At 49.5% G+C, this 15,811-nt stretch overlaps 1 protein-coding gene across 1 annotated transcript in view; it reads left to right on the forward strand.

Moving 5' to 3' along the window:
• The first annotated feature begins 13,927 nt into the window (after positions 1-13,927).
• Positions 13,928-15,811, forward strand: part of LOC120998324 (aspartic and glutamic acid-rich protein-like) — a 2,513,920-nt gene continuing 2,512,036 nt past the window's right edge. The window contains exon 1 of the mRNA XM_040428985.1: positions 13,928-14,075. Coding sequence (XP_040284919.1) covers positions 13,988-14,075 — 88 coding nt within the window. The 5' untranslated portion in view covers positions 13,928-13,987. The remainder of the gene's footprint in view (positions 14,076-15,811) is intronic.

The following is a 15,811-nucleotide window of genomic DNA, read 5'->3' on the forward strand; positions in this document are numbered from 1 at the left end:
GGACAGTATACTGTACATACACTACAGAGGACAGTATACTGTATATATATACTACAGAGGACAGTATACTGTATATATATACTACAGAGGACAGTATACTGTATATATACTACAGAGGACAGTATACTGTATATACACTACAGAAGACAGTATACTGTATATATACACTACAGGGCAGTATACTGTATATATACTACAGAGGGCAGTATACTGTATATATATATATACTACAGAGGACAGTATACTGTATATATACACTACAGAGGACAGTATACTGTATATATACTACAGAGGACAGTATACTGTATATATATACTACAGAGGACAGTATACTGTATATATACTGCAGAGGACAGTATACTGTATATATACACTACAGAGGACAGTATACTGTATATACACTACAGAGGACAGTATACTGTATATACACTACAGAGGACAGTATACTGTATATACACTACAGAGGACAGTATACTGTATATATATTATATATATATATATACACACACTACAGAGGACAGTATACTGTATATATACTACAGAGGACAGTATACTGTGTATATATACTACAGAGGACAGTATACTGTGTATATATATACTACAGAGGACAGTATACTCTATATATATATACTACAGAGGACAGTATACTGTACATACACTACAGAGGACAGTATACTGTATATATATACTACAGAGGACAGTATACTGTATATATATACTACAGAGGACAGTATACTGTATATATACTACAGAGGACAGTATACTGTATATACACTACAGAAGACAGTATACTGTATATATACACTACAGGGCAGTATACTGTATATATACTACAGAGGGCAGTATACTGTATATATATATACTACAGAGGACAGTATACTGTATATATACACTACAGAGGACAGTATACTGTATATATACTACAGAGGACAGTATACTGTATATATATACTACAGAGGACAGTATACTGTATATATACTACAGAGGACAGTATACTGTATATACACTACAGAAGACAGTATACTGTATATATATATATATATATATATATATATACACACATACTACAGAGGACAGTATACTGTATATGTATTAAGGCATTTTGCCTGGATTTGTGGGAAGGGCTGAGGTCCGCCTCCAGCCTATTTAGGGCACCCCCCTTACCTGGCTCCTGCACCATCTGAGGTCTGAGCTTTTGGAGAGGAAGTCACTTGTGGAGTTTCTGGAGAGTTACCTGCGAGTCGCTGAGTTTCTGGGAGTTTTGCGTTGCCATCAGTTTCTGGATTTGGAGCATTTCTGTTCTATTTATCCTGCTTCACTCGGTTCACTGTGGGTCGCGTTTGCCCGTTAAACTGTGAGTCATCCATACGGTACACCTGGGGCCTCACGGTTTTCCCCCTGTACCGGTTCATTTCATTTCACCAAACGTTGCACTCATGTCACGGTTTTCTCGTTACAAGTTACTAGCATTTCATGTCTGTCATGACTTTGTTCATTCATAATAATTTGTCTACACCGTACCACTACTCCGGTCAACACCCCTGCAGCAAGCAGGCAGGTTGTTTTCCTGGGCTCATCCCCCATTGCAGCTCTCATTTCCATTGGCACCCCACAATCATGCCCCCCCTTGTTTCATGTTGAAACGGCATGTCCAGTAGTACACACACTTGCTCACATAGGCTTTCCGTAGCGGTGCACACAGCACACACCCTCCCTCCATGACCGGAATTGCTGGGCCGCACCGCTGCTTCAGTCTGTTCCGCCGCTCCTCCTGCCGCGCGGCCGATGGCGGCCGGCCACGTCTCGATGCCTGGTCTGCGCACGCGCGGCCGGGGTACTGCGCATGCGCGACGGTGCGTCGGCGCATGCGCAGGTGTCCCGGCGGTCGTCCGACAGTGCGTCTGATGCGGGGAGCCGCCGTCGGCCTGGCCGGCGGAGCTCCGGGTCGGGCGTTTTTCTGCATCATGCCCCCACCCGCACAGTCAGCACAATCAGGGGGGCATCCAGCATTGCCTGAAAAACCCCTCCATATTAAATGACCCCAGCAGCTCCCCAAACATAAACTGGAACCCACCATTGCACATGGTAAAAAAAAAAAAAAAAAAAAAAAAGGAAAATTGGTATCCCGCCGCACATATCACATGGCCACTCGTTCAACCAAAAATCTTTAACTCCAAGGCAACCGCACGTTCCGCATCAGCATACGGCCACACCGCAGGCCTCATTTCTCACACCATCCGCACAAGCATGGCATTCTCGCAGGCTTACGTTTATGATCCTCCTGGGTCATGCTAAATGTTCAAACTACAGTCCACATTCATCATACTACTTTCTGTCTACCCCCCATTTTTAGGCGGTCAAGCTATAACATATTTTGCGCTGCACGTGTATCCGGAGAATTGTTTCTTGCTACCGGGTACTTACACCTGCTCATCAACAATGGTTCTCCTTACATTTCGGATGGTCCCGTTAGGGTCAGCATGCTGGCTTTAGGGGCACTATCATCCCACTAGGTTACCCCCTCTTGGCTTCGCCATCAGTTAGTGGTCCCGAGAGGCCAACACCCCGCCTCAAACGTTCGGAGGCAGCAGCCCATCGCGTCACTCGTTAGTAAGCCGCCTCGCGTCTTGCATAGAGAGGGCCTCACCTGTCACTCCCTTCCCCTAGTTCTGTCTTACAGTCACCGAGAGGCCAACGCTCCTGTCACTGCAACAAGTGGCCTCATTAACCCCTCGCGCCAACTCATAGGTATAGCCTCTCAAGCCGCTTGGCAATTAGCAGGGCCTCATCTGTCACCATGCGAGTATAATTTCTTCGCCGTCCGGCCTAGCTAGCTTGCCAGCACGATCCTGTGTTTCCCCAAGCTAATCAACTGTTTTATTTTAGTATGTCTCTGGATGGGATAGAGAACTTCTCCCTGCCTGGCACCCCTGCTAGATCCGTCACTGCTACCCAGGGAGACGATCTAGCCAGTCCAGCATGCATCAGATCCTGGACAATTCCGCGCATAACGACGGAGTTAAGGAGACGGCATGTTCCCTTCCCCGCCACGGCGAGGAAAACTGAGCTTTTCCAGCTACTGCGCGCGTCAACCGATAACGGGGAGGCAGGGGAAGGACCTAGCCAGTCCGGCACCGGGGATATACATGCCATGCTGTCCTCTCTGATGACATCCATGTCTACAGTCAACGCCAGGTTGGAGAGGCTAGAATCGGTCACCACGACCCTTTCCTTGGTAGGGCCGCCACCGGCGGCGTCACCGGCACCAGCTGGATTGCCAGTTATCACGCCGTCCGTTAGCCTGGAGGACCAGGAAGTCAGCCCGGCGCACATGATACCGGAGCACTTGAAAAGGGATATCCTGGAAGGTAAGGATGTAAACCTGGCCTCCCTTCTGATTGCCTCCCAGGATGTGGTCGAGAACACAACCTATGCCTATGACGAAGTTTCGGTTGTGGTCAAGTCCAGGGATGCCCGCCTCAATAGGAAATTGACTATTCCCGAATTTGTTTTGGCTTTTGGGATCTATAGAGAGGTCATCTGTGCGGTCTACCCCAACAGAAGGGAGGAATTCGACCTCTACATGCACAAACTGGTGGACCTGGGCAACAAATACGGAGGGTCGGCTTTCTATGACTATCACAGGTCTTTTTCGGCGAAAGTGGCGGGGGCTTTCTCCCAGTACGGAGTCCGCTCCAACTGGGCAAGGATCGACACGGTCATATTTTGTCGGCACTTCGCAGGCCTAAGGACCCCAGCCTGTGCATACTGCTCCTCCACGGCCCACACCACCAATTTCTGCCCGAACACGGCGGACAGACAGGCCCTCTCACAAGCAGCCGGTCCCTCCGGGGTCTCGGAAAGGTCAGCCCGGGACAAGCTGGGTCGGCCGATCAAGTTTCTGGGCAAGTCCCAGATTTGCAACAATTTCAATGAGGGGTCCTGCAATTAAAGCGGGTGTAAATTGTTGCATATATGTACCAAATGTTTCCGGGCACATGCCAAGTCCATGTGCCCAAATAAAATGTTTGCAAAACCGTATCTAACAACCATCAACATGCCAGTTTTTACCGCCTTCATGTCACAACACCCATCCAGGCATCTCTCAGATTTCCTTGTTTCAGGGTTGACAGAAGGCTTCCACACGGGCATCCTGCACATGCCAACTGGCACCCTGGAATGTCCCAACCTTCTATCCGCTCAACATAACCCCACCACGATTGACGCCCTCATAACCCAAGAAGTAACAGAGGGCTTCGTGTTAGGACCTTTCAAAACCCCCGCATTCGCCACATGGCGCACCAACCCCATTAGCCACATGGCGCACCAACCCCATTAGCATCGTCACTGGGAAATCTTCCCAGAAACAGAGGCTCATCATTGACTTATCGGCGCCACACGGTTCAGCCAACCCCAGTCTCAACTCCCTCATTCCCTCGGAGGAATTCTCTCTGCAGTACACCACCATAGATCACGCCATCACCGCCATCATACAGGCAGGGGTGGGGGCATGGCTCAGCAAAACCAACATCGCCAACGCCTTCAAATTGCTACCGATTCACCCTACACTGTGGCATCTTCACGGCATCAAGTGGTCCGGAGACTATTATTTTTTCTCCCGGTTGACTTTCGGTTCCAAGAGTAGCCCGGCCATTTTTGACATATTTGCAGAAGCATTGTGCTGGTTGCTTTTAAACGTAGCAAGGTGCCCGATGGTATTACATTACCTGGATGATTTTCTACTGGTGGAGGAAAACCCCCCCCCCCCCCCCTCCAGCCTCAGAGCCACCATCAAGCTGTTCGAAGAACTTGGGGTACCCATCGCCACCAAGAAGACAGAAGGGCCAGACACGGTCATCACCTTCCTGGGTATCCAGTTGGATTCAACCTCAATGCAAGCCAGTTTGCCATCCGGGAAGATCCAGGACATTCTCACCCACATAGACAACTACCTTCAACTCGGCACCTGCAACCGCAAAGAACTACAGTCCCTGCTGGGCTCCCTGAACTTTGCCATGCGCATCATACCTCAGGGTCGCTCATTTATATCACGGCTTCTGCACCTCTTCCCCCTTTTCCTACACGACTCACACAGGTTGTCCCTGGATGCCCACGCTGCGGCAGATCTGGGCATGTGGAGGAGGTTTCTGTCCACCTGGAATGGCAGGAGCTTGTTTCTCCCTCAGCTGTCGGACTCTTCCCCCTCTATCTGGTCAGATGCGGCATCTACCACAGGCTTCGCGGCCATTTTTGGGAACGATTGGCTGTGGGGCAGCTGGCCTCCTGCGGTCCGGGATTTGGAAGGATTCTCCACTACCTCAGCGCTTTTCGAGATCTATCCTATCGTGGCGGCTGCCGTGGCGTGGGGTCATTCATGGGCGAACATGTCGGTCCGGTGCTACTCAGACAACCAAGCAACCTGCCAGATCATCAACAAAGGTCGTTCCAAATCCCTCACAATCATGAGGTTTCTGCGGAGACTTACTTGGTTGGCCGCTTGCAATAATTTCTTCTTACATTGTTTCCATGTCCCGGGGGTGTGCAATACGGCAGCTGACAATCTGTCTCGCTTCAAATTTCAGGCATTTCATCAGGCTCTCCCATCAGCGTCACCCACGGCCTCCATCACTCCATCATTTCAACAGCTCATTCTGGATTAGAAGTCATCATGCGGCATAGCCAGACTTTGTCCCGCTTAGCACTGTCAAACAATACACATAGGACATACAACAGAGCGTTCACACTATTCAACAGGTTCCTGTTGGAACACAACATCACGCACCCTTTTGTCATGACGTCTCTTTTGGGGTTTGCTTCTTTCTGCCACCTCAAACTCAAAATGTCATACAACACCACCAAACTATATCTCACTGGCATTCAACATCATATGCTAATCATACATCCCAATAACATCAGCTTCATGGCCTCGCACCAGATCAAAACCATACTCAGAGGTATTCAGAAGACGGAACCCGCACGTCCAGCCCAGAGGCTACCCATAAACAATCATATCTTCAAGGAATTATCCGACTTGCTGGACGCCACGCCTTTTGAAGCAGATACCAACTCCATCATCAAAACAGCAATTTACTTGGCCTTCTACGGGTTCCTGAGACCCGGGGAATTCACGACAACCTCCACGACCCAAACCTCACCTTGTCTTCTTGTCTCCCACTTGACGAAACACATGGATCATTACATCCTGTCCTTACCTCACTCCAAGAATAGTCAGCACTCACCTGTCAACATTTCATATTACCCCACGAACAACAGATTGTGTCCAGTCAGGGTTCTGGACGCCTACAGTCAGCATCACAAGTTTCTACCCTCTCAACCGCTACTTCAACTGCATGGTTCGGTACTCACCACCACCACCTTCATGACCCATGTCAGGTCATCCCTCACACAACTGGGCCTCAACGCAGCCAACTACTCAGGGCACTCCTTTCGCATTGGAGCCGCGTCCACGGCCTCCAGTGCCAACATCCCTACTCATGTCATCAAGAAATTGGGGCGCTGGAAGTCATCCGCTTACGCGCGATACATTCCCAATCCAGCACAAGAGTTAAGAGTGGCTTTCCAAAACATGTCGGGTTGAGCTATTTATGTATTAATTGGCTACAATAAACTGGTTTATTTCCATTTTTGCCCTCTTCTTTTTCAGGCCTACCTCATCCTCGGTTTCGGCACACCACAACCGACTGCACTCATTCCCTGCTTCCCAGGGCTCTTCACTGTACTACCGTAAGCGCCTAACACAAATATATATATATATACACACACACACTATAGAGGACAGTATACTGTATATATATATATATATATATATATATATACACTCATCTAAAGAATTATTAGGAACACCTGTTCTATTTCTGATTAATGCAGTTATCTAGTCAACCAATCACATGGCAGTTGCTTCGATGCATTTAGGGGGGTGCTCCTGGTCAAGACAATCTCCTGAACTCCAAACTGAATGTCAGAATGGGAAAGAAAGGTGATTTAAGCAATTTTGAGCGTGGCATGGTTGTTGGTGCCAGACGGGCCGGTCTGAGTATTTCACAATCTGCTCAGTTACTGGGATTTTCACGCACAACCATTTCTAGGGTTTACAAAGAATGGTGTGAAAAGGGAAAAACATCCAGTATGCGGCCGTCCTGTGGGCAAAAATGCCTTGTGGATGCTGGAGGTCAGAGGAGAATGGGCCGACTGATTCAAGCTGATAGAAGAGCAACGTTGGCTGAAATAACCACTCGTTACAACCGAGGTCTGCAGCAAAGCATTTGTGAAGCCACAACACGCACAACCTTGAGGCGGATGGGCTACAACAGCAGAAGACCCCACCGGGTACCACTCATCTCCACTACAAATAGGGAAAAGAGGCTACAATCTGCACAAGCTCACCAAAATTGGACTGTTGAAGACTGGAAAAATGTTGCCTGGTCTGATGAGTCTCGATTTCTGTTGAGACATTCAAATGGTAGAGTCCGAATTTGGGGTAAACAGAATGAGAACATGTACCCATCCTCTGATGGCTACTTCCAGCAGGATAATGCACCATGTCACAAAGCTCCAATCATCTCACATTGGTTTCTTGAACATGACAATGAGTTCACTGTACTAAAATGGCCCCACAGTCACCAGATCTCAACCCAATAGAGCATCTTTGGGATGTGGTGGAACGGGAGCTTCGTGCCCTGGATGTGCATCCCTCAAACTCCATCAACTGCAAGATGCTGTCCTATCAATATGGGCCGACATTTCTAAAGAATGCTATCAGCACCTTGTGGAATCAATGCCACGTAGAATTAAGGCAGTTCTGAAGGCAAAAGGGGGTCCAACACCGTATTAGTATGGGGGCACTAATAATTCTTTAGGTGGAGTGTGTGTGTATATATATATATATATATATACACACACTACAGAGGACAGTATACTGTATATATATACTACAGAGGACAGTATACTGTACATACACTACAGAGGACAGTATACTGTACATACATACTACAGAGGACAGTATACTGTATATACACTACAGAGGACAGTATACTGTATATACACTACAGAGGACAGTATACTGTATATACACTACAGAGGACAGTATACTGTATATACACTACAGAGGACAGTATACTGTATATACACTACAGAGGACAGTATACTGTATATACACTACAGAGGACAGTATACTGTATATACACTACAGAGGACAGTATACTGTATATATACTACAGAGGACAGTATACTGTATATATACACTACAGAGGACAGTATACTGTATATATATATATATATATATATATATATACTACAGAGGACAGTACACTATATATATACTACAGAGGACAGTATACTGTGTATATACACTACAGAGGACAGTATACTGTATATATACTACAGAGGACAGTATACTGTATATATACTACAGAGGACAGTATACTGTATATATACACTACAGAGGACAGTATACTGTATATACACTACAGAGGACAGTATACTGTGTATATATACTACAGAGGACAGTATACTGTATATATACACTACAGAGGACAGTATACTGTATATATACACTACAGAGGACAGTATACTGTATATATACACTACAGAGGACAGTATACTGTATATACACTACAGAGGACAGTATACTGTACATACACTACAGAGGACAGTATACTGTATATACACTACAGAGGACAGTATACTGTATATACACTACAGAGGACAGTATACTGTATATACACTACAGAGGACAGTATACTGTATATACACTACAGAGGACAGTATACTGTATATATACTACAGAGGACAGTATACTGTATATATACTACAGAGGACAGTATACTGTATATATACTACAGAGGACAGTATACTGTATATATACTACAGAGGACAGTATACTGTATATATACTACAGAGGACAGTATACTGTATATATATACTACAGAGGACAGTATACTGTATATATACTACAGAGGACAGTATACTGTGTATATATACTACAGAGGACAGTATACTGTATATATACACACTACAGAGGACAGTATACTGTATATATACACTACAGAGGACAATATACTGTATATACACTACAGAGGACAGTATACTGTACATATACTACAGAGGACAGTATACTGTATATACACTACAGAGGACAGTATACTGTATATATACTACAGAGGACAGTATACTGTATATATACTACAGAGGACAGTATACTGTATATACACTACAGAGGACAGTATACTGTATATATACTACAGAGGACAGTATACTGTATATACACTACAGAGGACAGTATACTGTATATATACTACAGAGGACAGTATACTGTATATACACTACAGAGGACAGTATACTGTATATACACTACAGAGGACAGTATACTGTATATACACACTACAGAGGACAGTATATATATACACACACACTATATCCTGCACATATCGGACACTGGGGGGTATCCTGGCGATGGGCTCAGTATATACACGACGCCCCCTGATGTGTCTCTATCCGTCTCATGGACTTTTCCGCTTTGGTCGCAGCGGTGGCGTCTCTGACACGCGGCCTGATCGCTGTGCGGCTCCTGGTGTTATGTCACCGGTATATACCGTATATTACAGCTCAGGAGAGCGGTCACCGGCTGCTGGAGGAGTAACCCGCGGCCCCGGACGTTCCCACAAACCGCGGCCCGGGACCTTCCCACAGACCGCGGCCCGGGACCTTCCCACAGACCGCGGCCCGGGACCTTCCCACAGACCGCGGCCCGGGACCTTCCCACAGACCGCGGCCCGGGACCTTCCCACAGACCGCGGCCCGGGACCTTCCCACAGTCCGCTGCCCCGGACCTTCCCACAGTCCGCTGCCCCGGACCTTCCCACAGTCCGCGGCCCCGGACCTTCCCACAGTCCGCGGCCCCGGACCTTCCCACAGTCCGCGGCCCCGGACCTTCCCACAGTCCGCGGCCCCGGACCTTCCCACAGTCCGCGGCCCCGGACCTTCCCACAGAGCGCGGCCCCGGACCTTCCCACAGTCCGCGGCCCCGGACCTTCCCACAGTCCGCGGCCCCGGACCTTCCCACAGTCCGCGGCCCCGGACCTTCCCACAGTCCGCGGCCCCGGACCTTCACACAGTCCGCGGCCCCGGACCTTCACACAGTCCGCGGCCCCGGACCCCATGAATCTCCCCCGCACATCCAGCAGTGTCCGCCCGGACCAGACCCATTTACAGCTCCTGTTACCTGGGAGGGCAGCCTCCATCATGGCGGCCGGGGGCGGCTTCTCCATGGGGACAGAGAGTGGAAGGACCTGCGGTGACGTCACTGTCATGTGACCAGAGCAGGAAGAGGCGGAGCTCAGCAGTGCAGACAAGTGGTGGTAAAGGACCTGCGGTGACGTCACTGTCAAGTGAACAGAGCAGAAAGGAGCGGAGCTTAGCTTTGCATAGAAGTAGTCAATAACCGGTGATAAAGTCAAGTCACGTGAGGAGGCGGAGCCGCCAAGAACCTCCCCGCACATCCAGGAGTGTCAGCCCGGACCAGACCTGTTACCTGGGAAGGGAGCCTCCATCATGGCGGCCGGGGGCAGCTTCTCCATGGAGACAGAGAGCGGAAGGACCTGCGGTGACGTCATCATCATGTGATCAGTGCCGGAGGGGCGGAGTGTAACTGTGCACAATATATGTGGTGGGGATAGGACCTGTGATAATGTCATGTGACCTGAATGGGCGGAGCTCAGCAATCTTAAAGCTATCAGTTCATGAAAGACCTGCGGTGACGTCACTATCATGTGATCAGTGAAGGGGAGGAGCTCAACAAGGTTGAAGAAAAGTAATTGTGAGGAAACTGAAAACCTGGAAAACGAAGAAAGCGGGAAATCTCTACAGAGAGGCTGGGAGTTGTAGTCCTCTCCTACCTCCTCCTGTAATGTCCTCTGATATCACATAATAACAGGCTGGACATGCTGGGAGTTGTAGTCCTCTCCTACCTCCCCCTGTAATGTCCTCTGATATCACATAATAACAGGCTGGACATGCTGGGAGTTGTAGTCCTCTCCTACCTCCTCCTGTAATGTCCTCTGATATCACATAATAACAGGCTGGACATGCTGGGAGTTGTAGTCCTCTCCTACCTCCCCCTGTAATGTCCTCTGATATCACATAATAACAGGCTGGACATGCTGGGAGTTGTAGTCCTCTCCTACCTCCTCCTGTAATGTCCTCTGATATCACATAATAACAGGCTGGACATGCTGGGAGTTGTAGTCCTCTCCTACCTCCTCCTGTAATGTCCTCTGATATCACATAATAACGGGCTGGACATGATGGGAGTTGTAGTCCTCTCCTACCTCCTCCTGTAATGTCCTCTGATATCACATAATCACAGGCTGGACATGCTGGGAGTTGTAGTCCTCTCCTACCTCCTCCTGTAATGTCCTCTGATATCCCATAATAACAGGCTGGACATGTTGGGAGTTGTAGTCCTCTCCTACCTCCTCCTGTAATGTCCTCTGATATCCCATAATAACAGGCTGGACATGCTGGGAGTTGTAGTCCTCTCCTACCTCCTCCTGTAATGTCCTCTGATATCACATAATAACGGGCTGGACATGCTGGGAGTTGTAGTCCTCTCCTACCTCCTCCTGTAATGTCCTCTGATATCACATAATAACAGGCTGGACATGCTGGGAGTTGTAGTCCTCTCCTACCTCCTCCTGTAATGTCCTCTGATATCACATAATAACAGGCTGGACATGCTGGGAGTTGTAGTCTTCTCCTACCTCCTCCTGTAATGTCCTCTGATATCACATAATAACGGGCTGGACATGCTGGGAGTTGTAGTCCTCTCCTCCCTCCTCCTGTAATGTCCTCTGATATCACATAATAACAGGCTGGACATGCTGGGAGTTGTAGTCCTCTCCTACCTCCTCCTGTAATGTCCTCTGATATCACATAATAACAGGCTGGACATGCTGGGAGTTGTAGTCCTCTCCTACCTCCTCCTGTAATGTCTTCTGATATCACATAATAACAGGCTGGACATGCTGGGAGTTGTAGTCCTCTCCTACCTCCTCCTGTAATGTCCTCTGATATCACATAATAACAGGCTGGACATGCTGGGAGTTGTAGTCCTCTCCTACCTCCTCCTGTAATGTCCTCTGATATCACATAATAACAGGCTGGACATGCTGGGAGTTGTAGTCCTCTCCTACCTCCTCCTGTAATGTCCTCTGATATCACATAATAGCGGGCTGGACATGCTGGGAGTTGTAGTCCTCTCCTACCTCCTCCTGTAATGTCCTCTGATATCACATAATAGCGGGCTGGACATGCTGGGAGTTGTAGTCCTCTCCTACCTCCTCCTGTAATGTCCTCTGATATCACATAATAACAGGCTGGACATGCTGGGAGTTGTAGTCCTCTCCTACCTTCTCCTGTAATGTCCTCTGATATCACATAATAACAGGCTGGACATGCTGGGAGTTGTAGTCCTCTCCTACCTCCTCCTGTAATGTCCTCTGATATCACATAATAGCGGGCTGGACATGCTGGGAGTTGTAGTCCTCTCCTACCTCCTCCTGTAATGTCCTCTGATATCACATAATAGCGGGCTGGACATGCTGGGAGTTGTAGTCCTCTCCTACCTCCTCCTGTAATGTCCTCTGATATCACATAATAACAGGCTGGACATGCTGGGAGTTGTAGTCCTCTCCTCCCTCCTCCTGTAATGTCCTCTGATATCCCATAATAACAGGCTGGACATGCTGGGAGTTGTAGTCCTCTCCTACCTCCTCCTGTAATGTCCTCTGATATCACATAATAACGGGCTGGACATGCTGGGAGTTGTAGTCCTCTCCTCCCTCCTCCTGTAATGTCCTCTGATATCACATAATAACAGGCTGGACATGCTGGGAGTTGTAGTCCTCTCCTACCTCCTCCTGTAATGTCCTCTGATATCACATAATAACAGGCTGGACATGCTGGGAGTTGTAGTCCTCTCCTACCTCCTCCTGTAATGTCCTCTGATATCACATAATAACAGGCTGGACATGCTGGGAGTTGTAGTCCTCTCCTACCTCCTCCTGTAATGTCCTCTGATATCACATAATAACAGGCTGGACATGCTGGGAGTTGTAGTCCTCTCCTACCTCCTCCTGTAATGTCCTCTGATATCACATAATAACAGGCTGGACATGCTGGGAGTTGTAGTCCTCTCCTACCTCCTCCCAGCATGTCCAGCCTGTTATTATGTGATATCAGAGGACATTACAGGAGGAGGTAGGAGAGGACTACAACTCCCAGTCTACTATGTGATATCAGAGGAATTTCTGTTTGATTCTAAGCTCCGCCCCTTCAGGTCACATGACGTCTTCACAGCTTCTGCGGCATCATTCCTCAGCACTACATAGTTTCCGCCCACAACATTTGTAATCACATGACGGTGACGTCGCCGCAGGTCCTGTTTCTCAGTGCTGTGTGGTCTAAGCTGAGGGACGATAGTTGTGGGCGGGGTCAGAAGAGGATCTGCCCCCGGCCGCCACGATGGTGCCTCCCCTCCCAGGTAACAGGAGCTGTGGACGGGTCTGGTCCGGGCGGACACTGCTGGATGTGCGGGGAGATTCACTCACGTGACTTGGCGTTATAACAGGTCATTGACTGTGCAAAGCTGAGCTCCCCTCCTGCTCTATTCACATGACAGTGACGTCACCGCAGGTCCTGTACCACCACCTGTCTGCACTGCTGAGCCCCGCCTCTTCCTGCTCTGGTCACATGACAGTGACGCCACTTCAGGTCCTGTAGAAACACCTCTGCACAGCTGAAATCCGCCCCCTGCTCTGGTCACATGACGGTGACGTCACCGCAGGTCCTGTACCACTACCTATCTACAATGCTGATCTCCCCCTGCTCTGGTCACATGACAGTGACGTCACCGCAGGTCCTGTACCACCACCTGTCTGCACTGCTGAGCTCCGCCCCCTGCTCTGGTCACATGATAGTGACGTCACCCCAGGTCCTTCCGCTCTCTGTCTCCATGGAGAAGCTGCCCCCGGCCGCCATGATGGAGGCTCCCCTCCCAGGTAACAGGACTGCTCCGGGCTGACACTGCTGGATGTGCGGGGAGGTTCCCGGCGGCTCACTCTCGGCCGTGGTTCCGGGCACATCTCGGGTAGACCCCCCTGGGTTATGCCTTGCACATATCAGTCCTCCCAGACTGCGGCAGACATGGCTCCCTGGGAGATGTGAGGGGTGAGGCAGGGCGGCCATCATGGAGACACGGGGCCGGCAGACCTTAGAGGCTCCTGTGCGGCCCCTGCCTCCGTCCATGTCTGGAACAGGTCCGCTGCGGCCACCATCCAGGGGAGTAATGCGGCCTCTGTGGCCTCCTGGTCTGTCAGGGCGGTCACCACAGCCGGAGGGTCTGCTCTTCAATATGGCCGCCCGTTTAGGGAATGACAATGGGTGTAATGGCCGCCGTCCAGCCCCGGCATTGTATATAGGCTTACCTACAGAGCTCAGGAGGGCGCGGCTCGGCCAAATATCTCCGACATCAGGTTCTACACCAAACACAGACCTGGAGTCGTATAGATGTCCACCTCCTTGTCCTCACCCAGATTACACCCTGCAGGGATGTAGATGTCCTCACCCAGATTACACCCTGCAGGGATGTAGATGTCCTCACCCAGATTACACCCTGCAGGGATGTAGATGTCCTCACCCAGATTACACCCTGCAGGGATGTAGATGTCCTCGCCCAGATTACACCCTGCAGGGATGTAGATGTCCTCACCCAGATTACACCTTGCAGTGATGTAGATGTCCTCACCCAGATTACACCCTGCAGGGATGTAGATGTCTTCACCCAGATTACACCCTGCACTGATGTAGATGTCCTCGCCCAGATTACACCCTGCACTGATGTAGATGTCCTCGCCCAGATTACACCCTGCAGTGATGTAGATGTCCTCGCCCAGATTACACCCTGCAGTGATGTAGATGTCCTCGCCCAGATTACACCCCGCAGGGATGTAGATGTCCTCGCCCAGATTACACCCCGCAGCGATGTAGATGTCCTCACCCAGATTACACCCCGCAGGGATGTAGATGTCCTCACCCAGATTACACCCCGCAGGGATGTAGATGTCCTCACCCAGATTACACCCTGCAGGGATGTAGATGTCCTCATCCAGATTACACCCTGCAGGGATGTAGATGTCCTCACCCAGATTACACCCTGCAGGGATGTAGATGTCCTCACCCAGATTACACCCTGCAGGGATGTAGATGTCCTCACCCAGATTACACCCTGCAGGGATGTAGATGTCCTCACCCAGATTACACCTTGCAGTGATGTAGATGTCCTCACCCAGATTACACCCTGCAGGGATGTAGATGTCCTCACCCAGATTACACCCTGCAGGGATGTAGATGTCCTCACCCAGATTACACCCTGCACTGATGTAGATGTCCTCGCCCAGATTACACCCTGCACTGATGTAGATGTCCTCGCCCAGATTACACCCTGCAGTGATGTAGATGTCCTCGCCCAGATTACACCCTGCAGTGATGTAGATGTCCTCACCCAGATTACACCCTGCAGGGATGTAGATGTCTTCACCCAGATTACACCCTGCACTGATGTAGATGTCCTCGCCCAGATTACACCCTGCAGTGATGTAGATGTCCTCGCCCAGATTACACCCTGCAGTGATGTAGATGTCCTCGCCCAGATTACACCCCGCAGGGATGTAGATGTCCTCACCCAGATTACACCCCGCAGCGATGTAGATGTCCTCACCCAGATTACACCCCGCAG

This window comes from Bufo bufo, chromosome 4 (genome assembly GCF_905171765.1).
Source record: "Bufo bufo chromosome 4, aBufBuf1.1, whole genome shotgun sequence".
Taxonomy (NCBI): domain Eukaryota; kingdom Metazoa; phylum Chordata; class Amphibia; order Anura; family Bufonidae; genus Bufo; species Bufo bufo.